Here is a 12493-nt window from a genome sequence, read left to right as displayed (position 1 = left end):
TTTTCAAGCCATTTTTTCAAAAAATAATTGAAGTATGCACTGCTTGAAGTATTTAAAACTTTCGAGGCTAATACTTTTGCTCCTCTAAAATTAAGAGGTTACCTGTATCCTTGTTGGGAAAAAAGAATTATTTCTGGTGCTCATCTGAAGCTTACACAAGGTTTGTTGTGTGTGTGTGTGTGGATGTGCAGAGGAAGAGGAGGAGGAAGATGAGGACGACAACATGTCAACTGTAATGAGGCTCAGGACCAAGATGCCCTGGAAAACGTGCTGGTGGTACCTCACTTCAGGAGGTTTTTTCTTGCTCTTCCTCATGATATTCTCCAAGCTTCTGAAGCACTCGGTGATTGTGGCTATAGACTACTGGCTGGCTACGTGGACATCCGAGTACAGTATAAATCACACTGGGAAAGCTGACCAGGTACGATGCACTCGGAAGCGCAGAGGGAGGCATCCTGTGGAGCTCATCTTACAGCCAGAATGGCGGAGGAATTTGGTGCAAGTTCCTTTGTTAGAAACCAGGGGAAGATCTAAAACTGGGCAAACTGTCAACAGCGTTAACCATGAGGTCTCTTATTATTTTTTTTATCATTTTAAATGTTTCATTACGTGATTTTTTTATATATTGCATATTTAAATATTATATTTTATGTGTCTGTGGTCCAGGTATGTACATGTGAGTGCAGTGCCTGTGCAGGACCGAACAGGCAGCTGTGAGCCACCCAATGTGGGTTCTGGGAGCTACACATAGGTCCTCTGCAAGAGCAGCAAGCTTTCTTAAGTCCTGAGCCATTTCTCCAGCCCTGTTTTTATAATCCTTATGAAAAGCATTTGGACTTAATGTTTAGTCATAGATTCAAGAAGTTCAATATATCTGCCTTATCTGTAATGCATGCAATTATTATATAACATATGTTAAACACGTGTAAGAGAGACTTTGTTACTCTGACAATTTCAGTCTTGGATCAGTAGCCTGAGGTGTCACTCTGTGATTAAGAATTAGGAGAATGGGTTTGACCTCATAGGAGACCCAGAGTCGGTCCCCAGCCTGAAAGATAAATTCAGCCTGCAGGTCTTAGGCCAAGCTGTGAGACTGAAAAAAGCAAGTGAGGGTAGCTGGGTCTGTGGGGCTGACCTGGTGGTGCTGCTGCCCCGAGTATCCAAGTGAGGGTAGTTGGGTCTGTGGGGCTGACCTGCTGCTGCTGCTGCCCTGAGTATCCAAGTGAGGGTAGCTGGGTCTGTGGGGCTGACCTGATGGTGCTGCTGCCCCGAGTATCCGCCACACTTCAGCACTCCAAATGCAAGCAAAGTAGGGATGTCAACAACATGTCTGATGTTGGTATTTAGTTTTCTAGTTAGGAAAAGCTCAGATGATTGTTTCACGTCACTTCCTGTGCTGGCTTTTCCTAGACTTTCTATGTGGCTGGGTTTAGCATCCTCTGTGGAGCTGGCATTTTCCTTTGCCTCGTCACCTCCCTCACTGTGGAATGGATGGGTCTCACAGCCGCCAAGAACCTCCACCACAATCTCCTGAATAAGATAATTCTTGGGCCAATAAGGTAAAAATAAAAATGTTTTTGCCCCTATTCATGTAGTAATTAAAACATGTATTTTAAAATTGAAATGAAATATGAAAGCTTAAAGAAAAAATTTAGTCATTGATCAGAGCAATATAGAAAATCTCATTTTCAAAACTCTGATGTCACTCAGCGATTCCTTTGGTCCAGGCAGTGCACATTTCACTCTCTTTGGTCTGCTCCCTACTTAGGTTCTTTGATACGACACCCCTGGGACTGATTCTCAATCGGTTTTCTGCTGATACCAATATCATCGACCAGGTAAGTATCTGAGTTGCTTCTGAGTTCTAACACAAATTCCCCAGTGTAAACCAAACAGCATTTCAAATAAAGCCAGATGGTGCTTAATGGTAGAGAATTACTAAAATTTAAAGTAGGGCCCATTTGCTCTCATATCAAAATGAAAAAAAAATGATTTCTAGGATAAACTCTCTATGTGTTTCTGTGTGTTGTATGAACATATACACTTGTAAATATAAGCACCCTTGCACATGCATGAGTGTGTGTGTGTGGGGGTGTTAGCCCAAAATGGACATTAGACACAGTATTCTATTGCTCTCTAATTTTCAGGTCTTATTATTTTTAATTTTTCAATTGTGTGCATGAGTTTTTATATATGAGACCCTTGCTGGGAGAGGAGGGGGGACAGGTAGATGCCAGGGGCTTGCCAGTTAGCCACTGTGGAAAAAAAAATCCATCTCCATATTCAATAAGTGACCCTGACTCAAAGAATAAAGTGAATAATTAGTATAGAAGATGCCCAGTGTTAGCCTCTGGCCTCCACATGTTCACTCACACCAATTCGTGCATGTGTGCACGACACACACACACACACACACACACACACACAAATTAGTACATGTAAAAATTTAACACAAGGTAAATGTGGAATCTTGAAACTATGAGAACCATTAATTTTCAAATAAAAGATGTTGAGACAGCCATCCATAAATTATTAAAAAAAAAACACCTATAGAATAAAGATAGCCATAAAAAGCCTTAACACAGTGAAATAAACTATAGCTGGGTAGTTTTGGAACCATGAACTACAAGAGGTCTTTGAAGTAAGACAGAACTTAGAAAAATTAAGAAAAAGACAAACAGAAATAACTATATAAAAATTTAAGCCTTGATTGAGCTGAAAGCACCAAAGGCAATTTTAAATCGTAAAAGAAAGAAGATAAACAGCATAATAAATAAAGAGCATCTAACGTCAATAAGGAAAAGGCAAAAAATCCAATCAAAGGAACTCAAAGAACACAACCACAGAAAAATATAGTCTACATGTCTTACAGTGGAGGAATAAATGAGTTTTAAATGGTGTACATACATAAAAAAAAGAATGCTTGAAAACACTAACATGGAAGTACCTATAGTCCATCATAGTAAAGCAAAATTCAGGGATGAAAAGACCTTCTAGTATAACCATTTACCTAAAGTATTCATGTAAGTAGGAGGATGACATGTCAATGGTACTACACTGTGGAAGCATGTGCGATTGTCTACAGCGAACACGCCTGTAGACTGCTTTGCCCATATCACTCAGCATTAATATGAAAGCGAGTGTTTTTGTTATGCTGCCATGGCCGGTGCGCTAAGCAGAGCACACTGCTCTCCGTAGCACATCCCTCCCACTTTGGAGTCGCTGACCCGCTCGACTCTGCTCTGCTTGTCCGCCATCGGGATGATCTCCTACGCCACGCCGGTGTTCCTTGTTGCCCTCGTGCCCCTGGGTGTCGCCTTTTATTTCATCCAGAAATATTTCCGAGTTGCCTCCAAGTAAGTAAAACTACTCTCCTCCTTCTCAAAAGCCTGTATATTCGATTTAGTGCGAACTGTTTTTGTTCTAGTGTGTTTTTCAAACTAAGGTGGAGAATTTAATGGAGACTGCGACCAGCTTTGCTAACACCCTGTGCTTTGATGTGAGTTCTAATGTCATCCTTTCTATAATTAATTGGTACTTCCTCACTCTTGACATGCAACGACATGCCTTTCGGTTGGTCAACAAGTGGTCTGTTGAGTTGTGAGTCCATAGATGTGCCAGCTCTTTCGTTCCTTGGTTCTTTTTCTGAATGTAACTTTTGCAGGAAACTCACAAAAGCAAACATAGCCCTGGAGAGTGAGCCATCTAGAGCCAGCATATCCCAGAGCAGGAAAAAGGTTAAAATCACAAAACCCTTCAAATGCATGGTATGAAATAGTCGAAGACGACAGATGATGGGATAAACCATACATGAATGTGCAGTAGGAGAGTCTCCAGTGTCTGAGAGTTCACACCACCACTATTAGACAGAATTTTCCACATCAAATAAATAAAGGCTCATCATTAATTTTAGAATTTCTGTCAATATAGGACTTGTTCCCTGAGAATTTGAATGATTGACTATCAATACAATGTTATCATTTGTAAACTTGAAGGTTTACATTGGTGTTTTCATGAAGAATACATAGAGCTTTATTATTGCAGGGACTATTTCTTTCTGCACTCAACAGATCTCTTTCTGTGTTATGGATAATGGTGTTAAGCTATATGGAGGATGATAAAAACCCATTCTCAATGAAACCCATCTCTTGTTAAGATAAGGCCACATATCTAGTGTTAAGTAATCTTAACACTAGACCAAGAAGCAAGTGTGTTATTTAGAACACTGAGCATGCTTCACGTGACAGGAGTGTAGAGAAGATGAAGTTACACAGGGGAAGGCAGAAGAAAGGGGAAGGATTCTAGTGGGTTCCCTGGGCACACAGAACTTCACCTCGTTTCATGTTATTTCTCCGCCTGATCTGTGAGTTAGAGAGTCCTTCACATCCTGGAGAGATGTGTGTTATATTCGAGTGGTTTTTCTTCCTCAGAATCAGTCCTCCCTCCCTCCCTCCCTCCCTCCCTCCCCCTCCTTCTTCCCTCTCTCCTTTTTTTTTTTTTTTTTTTTTTTTTTTTAGCAAATTCAGACCAGAAGGAAGAAGGCACCAGTCAGATTTTCTTTTATTCCTCTGGTGTTTGTGCCAACACTCTGTCCTACAGGGCATAGAGGTTCTGACTCTGTCGATGGCTGCTGAATAATTTATAATCAGCCCTCTCCTCTCAACACTTTATACCAAACTGTTGTATATCACTTCAGCCACAAGCTCATTTGAACCTACATTGGCCATTGCCGAGATAAACGCTGTGGCAAAGATTTCTAACCCACTGCACATGTGAACTGTGTGAGCTTTGGTCCTGAAACACAGTGTGATTCACTTGTCCACACGTGTGGTGACTATAGTAGAGAGCACGGTCTTTTAAACATGTTATAGAAAGAATTTTTATTTTTAATACTGGTGAAGAAGTTTCCCTAGAATAGAACTTTTAAAGAGCCACTGTGACATGACAACCATTTTTATATTTAAGGAATTAGAGTTGAGAAGAGATTTGGCAGCCATTCCAGTTCACCCATTCTCATCTGAAAGTCGGGGGTCGGAGGAACAACCCAACGATGTGAAGTCTTACAGGCACAAGTGTCTTGCTCACACAGCTGAGCAGACTGCTTTTCATAGCTCAAGAAGAACTGAAGTGGGGAGCTCATGGCAGGCAGTAGGGTGACCTTTTGAATGTCTAAGTCACAGGTCTAATGGGAAGCTGCGTGCTTCCTTCTTGCAAGAACGCAGATGGAGCTGTGCTGTCACCTTCTGCGTTCCCAACGGACAGTTCTGTAAACAAAGAGGCTTCTTCCTGACGTTTTTCTTCAGCCTTGACCTCAGTGTAGTGGCCATCTGTTGCTGGTGTCCGCTGTGCCAATAGCCACCTGCTTATGTTTAAAAAGAGCAAAGTCCTCACATTCCTCCACTGCACTTACTGCCTTCCCCTGTCTCCTCCTCGCCACATCTGCCATTTGTGAGCCAAGCACACCTCAGAAACTCAGGGCGAAGACTTGCACTGGTTTGTGGGACGACACAGCCTCAGTGGTTGATGCTACATAACAGCATTTATCAGCTTGCTTGATGCTCACAGGGGATTGGAAGGGCTGCCTCTCTTATTCTCCCGACGTCCATGGCCCCAAGAAGGGCAGAAAGGGCACAAAAAGAGAGAAATGCTTTCAGACAATTGGTTTGGCTCAGTCTTGTCTGATAGAGGTGCTTATATGGCTTAAAGAAAGGTTGTTGGCCTGAGTTTGGCTGTGAATGCCTGTCTTTAGAGCAGCTGGGAGCCTGCAGCGGGAGAGTCATTGAAATTTTGAGGCCATCCTGGGATACACAGTGAGATCCTGCCAACCAACCAACCAATCAACCAATCAATAAACTAACTAAATAGCTTTTAAAAATTCATGAATACACATCTTCATTTAAGGTGTCTACAAAACTACAAGTCTTTTGTCACAGGTCAAAAACACGGCTATAGGGACACAGAATGAGCAAATAAATCTTCCTTGTATGCAGAACATCTCAATAGATTTTAAGCCTGAGGGCTTAGGGGGAAATAGATACAGAAATGACAAGAGCAAGCACCGGGGGCCTGAGAACCTTGCAAGTTCAATGGTGGCCTCAACACCTGAAGGCAGGTGACACATGCCATTGCCTTTCTTCTAGGGATCTCCAGGAACTTGATGACAGCACCCAACTCCCTCTGCTTTGTCACTTCTCAGAAACAGCTGAAGGGCTCACCACTATCCGGGCCTTCAGGTGAGTAACACATCTTCAGGTGGCCAGTGAGGGGCAAATCTTTCTACTGTGTCTACCACCAAACATCAGCTAACTGCTGCCCCTTTGGGAGGCATGCTGTCTCTCACAGTGAACTACGAAGTGGGACTAAGAGTGAACTTGGTTGACTGGAGTTACTCATCTGAAAATTTAAGGGTAAAGAATGAATTCACATCATTGAAAGGAATGAGCTGTGTGGCTTAATAAGGTTTGCTAATTCCAAAGCCTCTGTGTTCTCATCTGAAAAACGGGAAAGAGCTTTATTTATTACAGCCGCTAGGCTAGCTGACACAATAAATACATGTAAGAAATGAACCACAATGGCTGCAGAAGCTCCCAATAAACAGCTTCAAATAAATCTATAAATAATGATAGTAATAAAAATACTAACACAAAGAATACCATCACACCAAAGTTATTTTAGAAAGTAATCCATCCAGGCATGGAGGTGCACACCTGCAATCCTAGCACTTGGTGATGGCGATGATGGGGTGGACAGGAGGATTAAGAATTCAAGGACAGCCTAGGCTGTAGAACTTGCTCTGGGTTCTGTGAGACCCTATCTCTAAAATACAACAAAACCAAACAAGAAAAACAACTCATCTTCCTTCATGTTTGTAAACAGTAACAACCTAAGTTGCCTTGGACCTACATCTATTTCCTGTTTAAGATAGATCATAAAAGTGGCATTATTGACTATTTTCTTCAGTCTGGAAAACTGATATTTTTAAGCATTGTATCTTCTTTCAACCCTATTATAAACATGTATGGACTTTAATCAGAGATTTCTCCAACCTAAGAAGCTTATTTTAATACAGAGTGGGTCATATAGAATATACAAATTGGTAGAGTAGAAACTAACAGGTAACTTTCAATAACATTATGTAGAAGAGAATTTCTACTAAAATCTATGTGAGTTTCATTTACTCTACTCATACTTCACACGCTGGTATGTTTTCCTCAGTAAGAGCTCTTACTGAGAATTTCAACATTAATTATTAGTATTGAGCATATAGAGATTGGCACAAATTTATAGTTTAATAGTACTCAGCAGGGACCACTAATAAATATAGCACATTGAAGATTATTGTTGCCACCAAGGAAGTCTTTTCCAATTAGTTTATATAAGAAATATTTATTAGAATAGTTAACACAACCAAGTACTATTTTTGTTGTAGACAAATAAAGATTGAATACACATGGTTATTTATCTCCATCCCAGTTACAAGTTCTTTACTTTAGACAGCCAATGATTTGATTTTATTTCCCTTACGATATTTATATGAGTATATTTTCATTATCTGTCTTATTAAAAATATTTGTGTGATAATTATCCGATCTCTTCCAACTAGAATACAAGTTCTAAGAGAGCAGGGCTTTGTTTTCATTGGTAGTTTACCATGACTTAGGAAATGCTTGTGACGTTTGGCTAATGAGCTAGTGTAGGCCCTGGGAGAAAGATGACAGTGTAGTGACATCTATGGAGGTGTACCATGGAGGGCTGTGTCTGAGGGTTGGGTGGCCCCTAATTTCAAAGAGAGATGGAGACACTTGTTGGACAGTGGACCTTTGAATGAAGAGCATGAACTGGAAGGCGAAGGGGGCAGAGTGTTCAGAGGAAAACCATGAAGGTTTCTGCTCTGTGTGTAAGTCTCACCCAGTATTAAATAATGCCAAGATGGAGGCCATCACAGTGAAGCTTGAACAAATGGAGGCTGGTGCTAATGGATAACGGATGAGTTGCCTGTGGAGCTTGAATTGTATAATTGTGGAGTCACTGAAGAATCTCAACAGGAACTGGCACAATCAGGGTTATTTACAACAACTGACTCATAAAGGATTATTCAGGATGGCTGAGGCTAAAGGTAAGAAGATGTCAGGAGGCTGTGTTTGAGCCATGGCATCACAGTCAGCATCTTATAAAGGACCATTATGCAGACTGGTCCTCCTCTCCGTAAGACCTCAGGGGTGTGACAAGGCCAAATGCACTCCTCCGGGAAGATCTTATCTTCCTGCCAAGGGAGAGGAACTCAGATGGTTGAGAAACCACATAAGGAGGCAGAAGCTCAAGGCAGTGGGGAGAGTTCATGTTCAGTCACCTGAGAATTTCAAAAAATAAACACAAGTATCAGGAGGGGACGGTGCAACTTGGACGAGAGTGGTGGTGTCACTGTAGTTACACAGGCGAACATGTTTTAACAAAAGAGTAAAAAGACAGCAGTGGTAAGAACAGAAAAGAATAAAAAGAAATGAAAGGTGTCCTCTGCATATGGGAACTGCAGTGCTATTTATAACCCCAACAAGAACAAGATTGATTTAGGGAGGAATGAAGTCAGAAGTCTGAGGGCTGGTGACGTAAGTAGAAACGAAACATTGGGACTGGTGAGGGGTGCTCCATATTTGAGAAACTTTGCTGGCATAGAAGAGTTAAGAAAAAGATTTTGTGTGCCCCCCTACCCAGGGTTCTTTTTTTTTTTTTTTAATGAGAGGAGTGAGCTAGAAATTTGTAATGAAGATGTGAGATGTGCCTGGGATGGGACAGTTGATGGGGCAGGTTTTAATCGCAGATTGACAGGGAGGTGGTCAGGTGGAGAGACAGCTTTTCTTGAAGAGGATTTTGTACAGAGTTCCTCTGATGTGGAAGTCATATAGGGGGCATTCAGGAGGCTGGTGGCGAGCAGCAGGAAGCTCATGAACTCAGCACCCCCAGAACCTTCACTTTCTCTTTGTGGAGCAACGTGGCTCATCGTCTGAAGCTGCTAAGGACGGGAATTGGGGAGACTGTGGTAAAGCATTTTAGAAAGGGAGGAAGCCGACCGCGGGTCCAGGTCCAACTTTCTAGTGTCCCTTCTTCACCAGATGCAAGGGTTCAATTCAGTGAATTGTACTCTGGAGAGCTATAAGGAAGGCAGAATATTAAGTTTATCTTCAGAGACTCAATAACAGTTGTGAGAAACGATGCCCTGACTTTCACCCAGAAGTATCTTGCCTTTTAAATAATACAAGCAACAGCACTTTTCAGTCACAATAAGTATCTTTTTAAAAATGGTGCTGGCCTAGCTGCTGTGGGTAGGTTTCTGGGATTGTTAGGTTGGTGTTCGTAATCTAGAATGAAGCATGCTCTTGGGCTGGAGAGATGTGTAGTGATCATGATGGTACTCTGCTCTCTCACAGAGGGTCAGTTTCCAGCACCTCTGTCAAGTGGCTCGCCACAGCCTATCTAGCACTTTCTTCTGTTATCCACCAGCACCTACTCAAGCTCACTCACATATATACATGCACATAGTTAAAACGAAATCAATTATAGCAAATACCTGAAAAGAGTTAAGCACACAATTTCCCATATCTGCGCCTTTCTTGTGAACACCCAGTGTCCCGTGGGCCAGCTCCCTCAGAAACCCCTCCTTTACAAATTAGGTTTTGTGTTCCCTCTGCACCCAGGGATGGGGGTGCACATATGGGCTGAAGGAAACCTCTAGTCATTTATAAGAAAAGCATCACAGCTAAGTCAGACTAAGTTGTCAGTGACCTTTACTGTTGCTTTGGTTTTTTTTTTTTTTTTTTTTTTTTTTTTTTTCTGTCTGACAGAATAAAGGTCTAAGAATGTTCAGAAGATGGACTGGATGTGGATGAAAAGATACAGGCTGAGTGTGTCAAAGTTTCCATTAGGAAAACAGGAGGTTTCTTGCCAAATAGAAAGAATGCTCACTGCGCTTTCACCTCCCCCTCCCTGCTGCTTCAGGCGGTTGCCAGTTCCCTACAAACGTAGAGGGATAGAGAAGGAACTCCACAACCACAGCAGGAAGAAGGTCCCAGACAGAGCATGTTGTCGGGACCAAGGTTTAGATGTCCACCAGCTCTGATCCTACTGGACATGTTTGTCCAGTGGGGCGAGAAACCTGCCTAGTCCAGGAAAGTACTGGACCTCACTCCTGTTTTCTCTCATGTCACGTGGGGTACTTATGATGCCTTGTTCACCCAAGGAAACTAGCTTCATCCCCTAAAACTATACCCAGATCAGCTTCCCTGTGCTTGGAGAAGCTTGGGTTAGCCCTTCCCCCCTCTCTACCCCCTACCTGGTCCTCTATTTAGATCCTCCGATGTAAATTTCCCTCTTGTGTTCTTAGGATCATTAAAGGAAGGTCCTGGGCTACATTAGACTCACTAGCTAGGACAGTTTCTCCCATCCTGAAAAAGAGACATCTTGTTCATCGTATATCTCCAGAATCTAGCAGGTTGTCTTCTTAGCTGTGGAGAACGGATGCTGACAAAAGACATCTGAATAAATTTGCAAATATAGCTGACATTCCTCTAGCAAGCAAGTCTATCTGGCATGTCTCTGGCGAGAACTTTACAAAAAACCTTCACTGTTCCCTCCCACTATTGCAGTAAATCCTATAAGAGCATAAACTCTTGTACCTTTTACTTGCTCGTGATAGTCACCTTCTTACAAGGTCATCTGGAAGGCAGACACGTTTCTTGGACTGCTCAGTCCCAAGCCATAGCGCTGCCATTCTTCGGGACAGGTCCCCTTGGACGTGGCATTTAGTTCAAGGATACATAACTCAAAGTGAAATCATGCTTTGGCTCTCGTTAAGTTCTCTGATCACTGTAGATCAGACACTGCTGTCCGACCAAATTATCTATCTGGCTTGGCATACTGCAATGATCAGATGGATTGGAGTGATACCAAGTATCTGCTCTATATTGGCCTGTATAGACTCTGATGGAGGGCCAAACGCACCCCACCCAGGGCTTCTCCATTCTTTGATACAAGTGGTGAGTTATTTAAAAGTTTTGAAATATTACTGGAAGATTTTACAGGAGTGGGGGATTCTTTTGGCGAATGGGACTCACTTAGCAGGTTGGCAATTCCTTACAAAAATGACCCATAGATGGGTTATGTCGGAGCAGCCATGGTCACAGAGAGCGAAGAAGCTAACTAAACTGGGCACGTAACCAACTTTCAAACCAGTTGTTTTCCATCTCTGCTGTGTCTATTATTCAAGGAAAATAATGACGAAGTAAGGTTTTTTTTTTTTTTTTGTTATGTAGAAGAGATAGTTTTCAGCACGTGTGCCTGTGGGACCATACCTCCGATGTTCAAGTGCAGAAGGCTCTTCTTAATTTTTAAGCAACTTTCCATTGCACGTATTCATTGTCCATAGTAGTGCAAGGGGACTGGGGTGTAGGGGGAAACATGCTTGACACAATTTATGCTCGCATAAAGCTTATGCCTAGTTCTACTAGTAAAACAGGCTGCACAGCCTTGCGTTTGATTGTGTTGAACACTAAGGATGTGCTTAATTTTCCTATGGGTGAGTCTCTCCATCACCATGACCATTAGGTCATAGTCCCGGAAGATGGAGGACCTTTTTTCATGTCAGTCAGGGTATAAAGCCTTGCTCCCAGAGAAACCCACGATACTTCCAGCTGATCTTCCCCATGCTCTGGGCAGCCTGGCTTTGCTCTCCCTTCTCTCCTCCTGCTTCTCTCTTCAGAACCCGCATCCGCCCAGTAAATCTCCTTCATTTTCTTAGGGTCATTGGGAGCAGACTCTGTGATGTGTCAGCCATCTGTAAGGCCCTAAGCCTTCTGTTTCTTGGCACTCTACTTAATTTCTCTGGTTTAAAACAAAAAGCCAAATGAAAAGACTTTTAAAGGAATATACTTATCTGTTAGAACTGTATGGCTTTCTGTCTTCATTGGTTGCCATCCAGCCCAACTCAATATCATTTGGAAAAATAAAATAAATGTCTCAAAGGAGGTAGAATGTGCTGTGATTTCTGCAGCCCTTATGGCACAGGTCAAGTCTTGTGTGCATGACTTCTCCAATTTTGTGGAATATGAAAGTACCTTTAATAAATATTCACCGTGACAATGACTTCTTTTTCTAGTTGTGACATGAAAAGAGAGCAAGCACTTGACCTCTCTCCAGACTGCAGCAGAGTGGCTCCAGAGTCCACTTGCTGGTCACTCATCTCATCCATGTGTCAGTCTGTTGATACAATTGTGCAGTAGTTAAGCACGACTGGATTTACTGACTCTCCTGTCAGAGGATGGACATCATAGTGTTTTTTGTCTTCTGCAGGCATGAAACCAGATTCAAGCAACGCATGCTAGAGCTGACAGACACAAACAACATTGCCTACTTGTTTCTCTCGGCCGCCAACAGATGGCTGGAGGTCAGAACGGTACGTTCATTATGTGATTTCGAAATGGAAACCAAACAGGGAGAGGCC

General features: G+C 42.3%; 1 protein-coding gene across 1 annotated transcript in view; it reads left to right on the top strand.

Moving 5' to 3' along the window:
- The window catches only part of Abcc9 (ATP binding cassette subfamily C member 9), a 100445-nt gene that overhangs the window by 63552 nt on the left and 24400 nt on the right, over positions 1-12493 (top strand). Inside the window, exons 24-29 of the mRNA XM_051155545.1 lie at positions 192-421; positions 1411-1559; positions 1769-1838; positions 3199-3356; positions 6141-6233; positions 12343-12445. Of these exons, the coding sequence (XP_051011502.1) occupies positions 192-421; positions 1411-1559; positions 1769-1838; positions 3199-3356; positions 6141-6233; positions 12343-12445 (803 nt within the window). The remainder of the gene's footprint in view (positions 1-191; positions 422-1410; positions 1560-1768; positions 1839-3198; positions 3357-6140; positions 6234-12342; positions 12446-12493) is intronic.

This window comes from Acomys russatus, chromosome 13 (assembly GCF_903995435.1).
Source record: "Acomys russatus chromosome 13, mAcoRus1.1, whole genome shotgun sequence".
Taxonomy (NCBI): Eukaryota; Metazoa; Chordata; class Mammalia; order Rodentia; family Muridae; genus Acomys; species Acomys russatus.
Note: the sequence above shows the minus strand (reverse complement) of the source record. Positions and strands in the feature narration are given on the sequence as shown.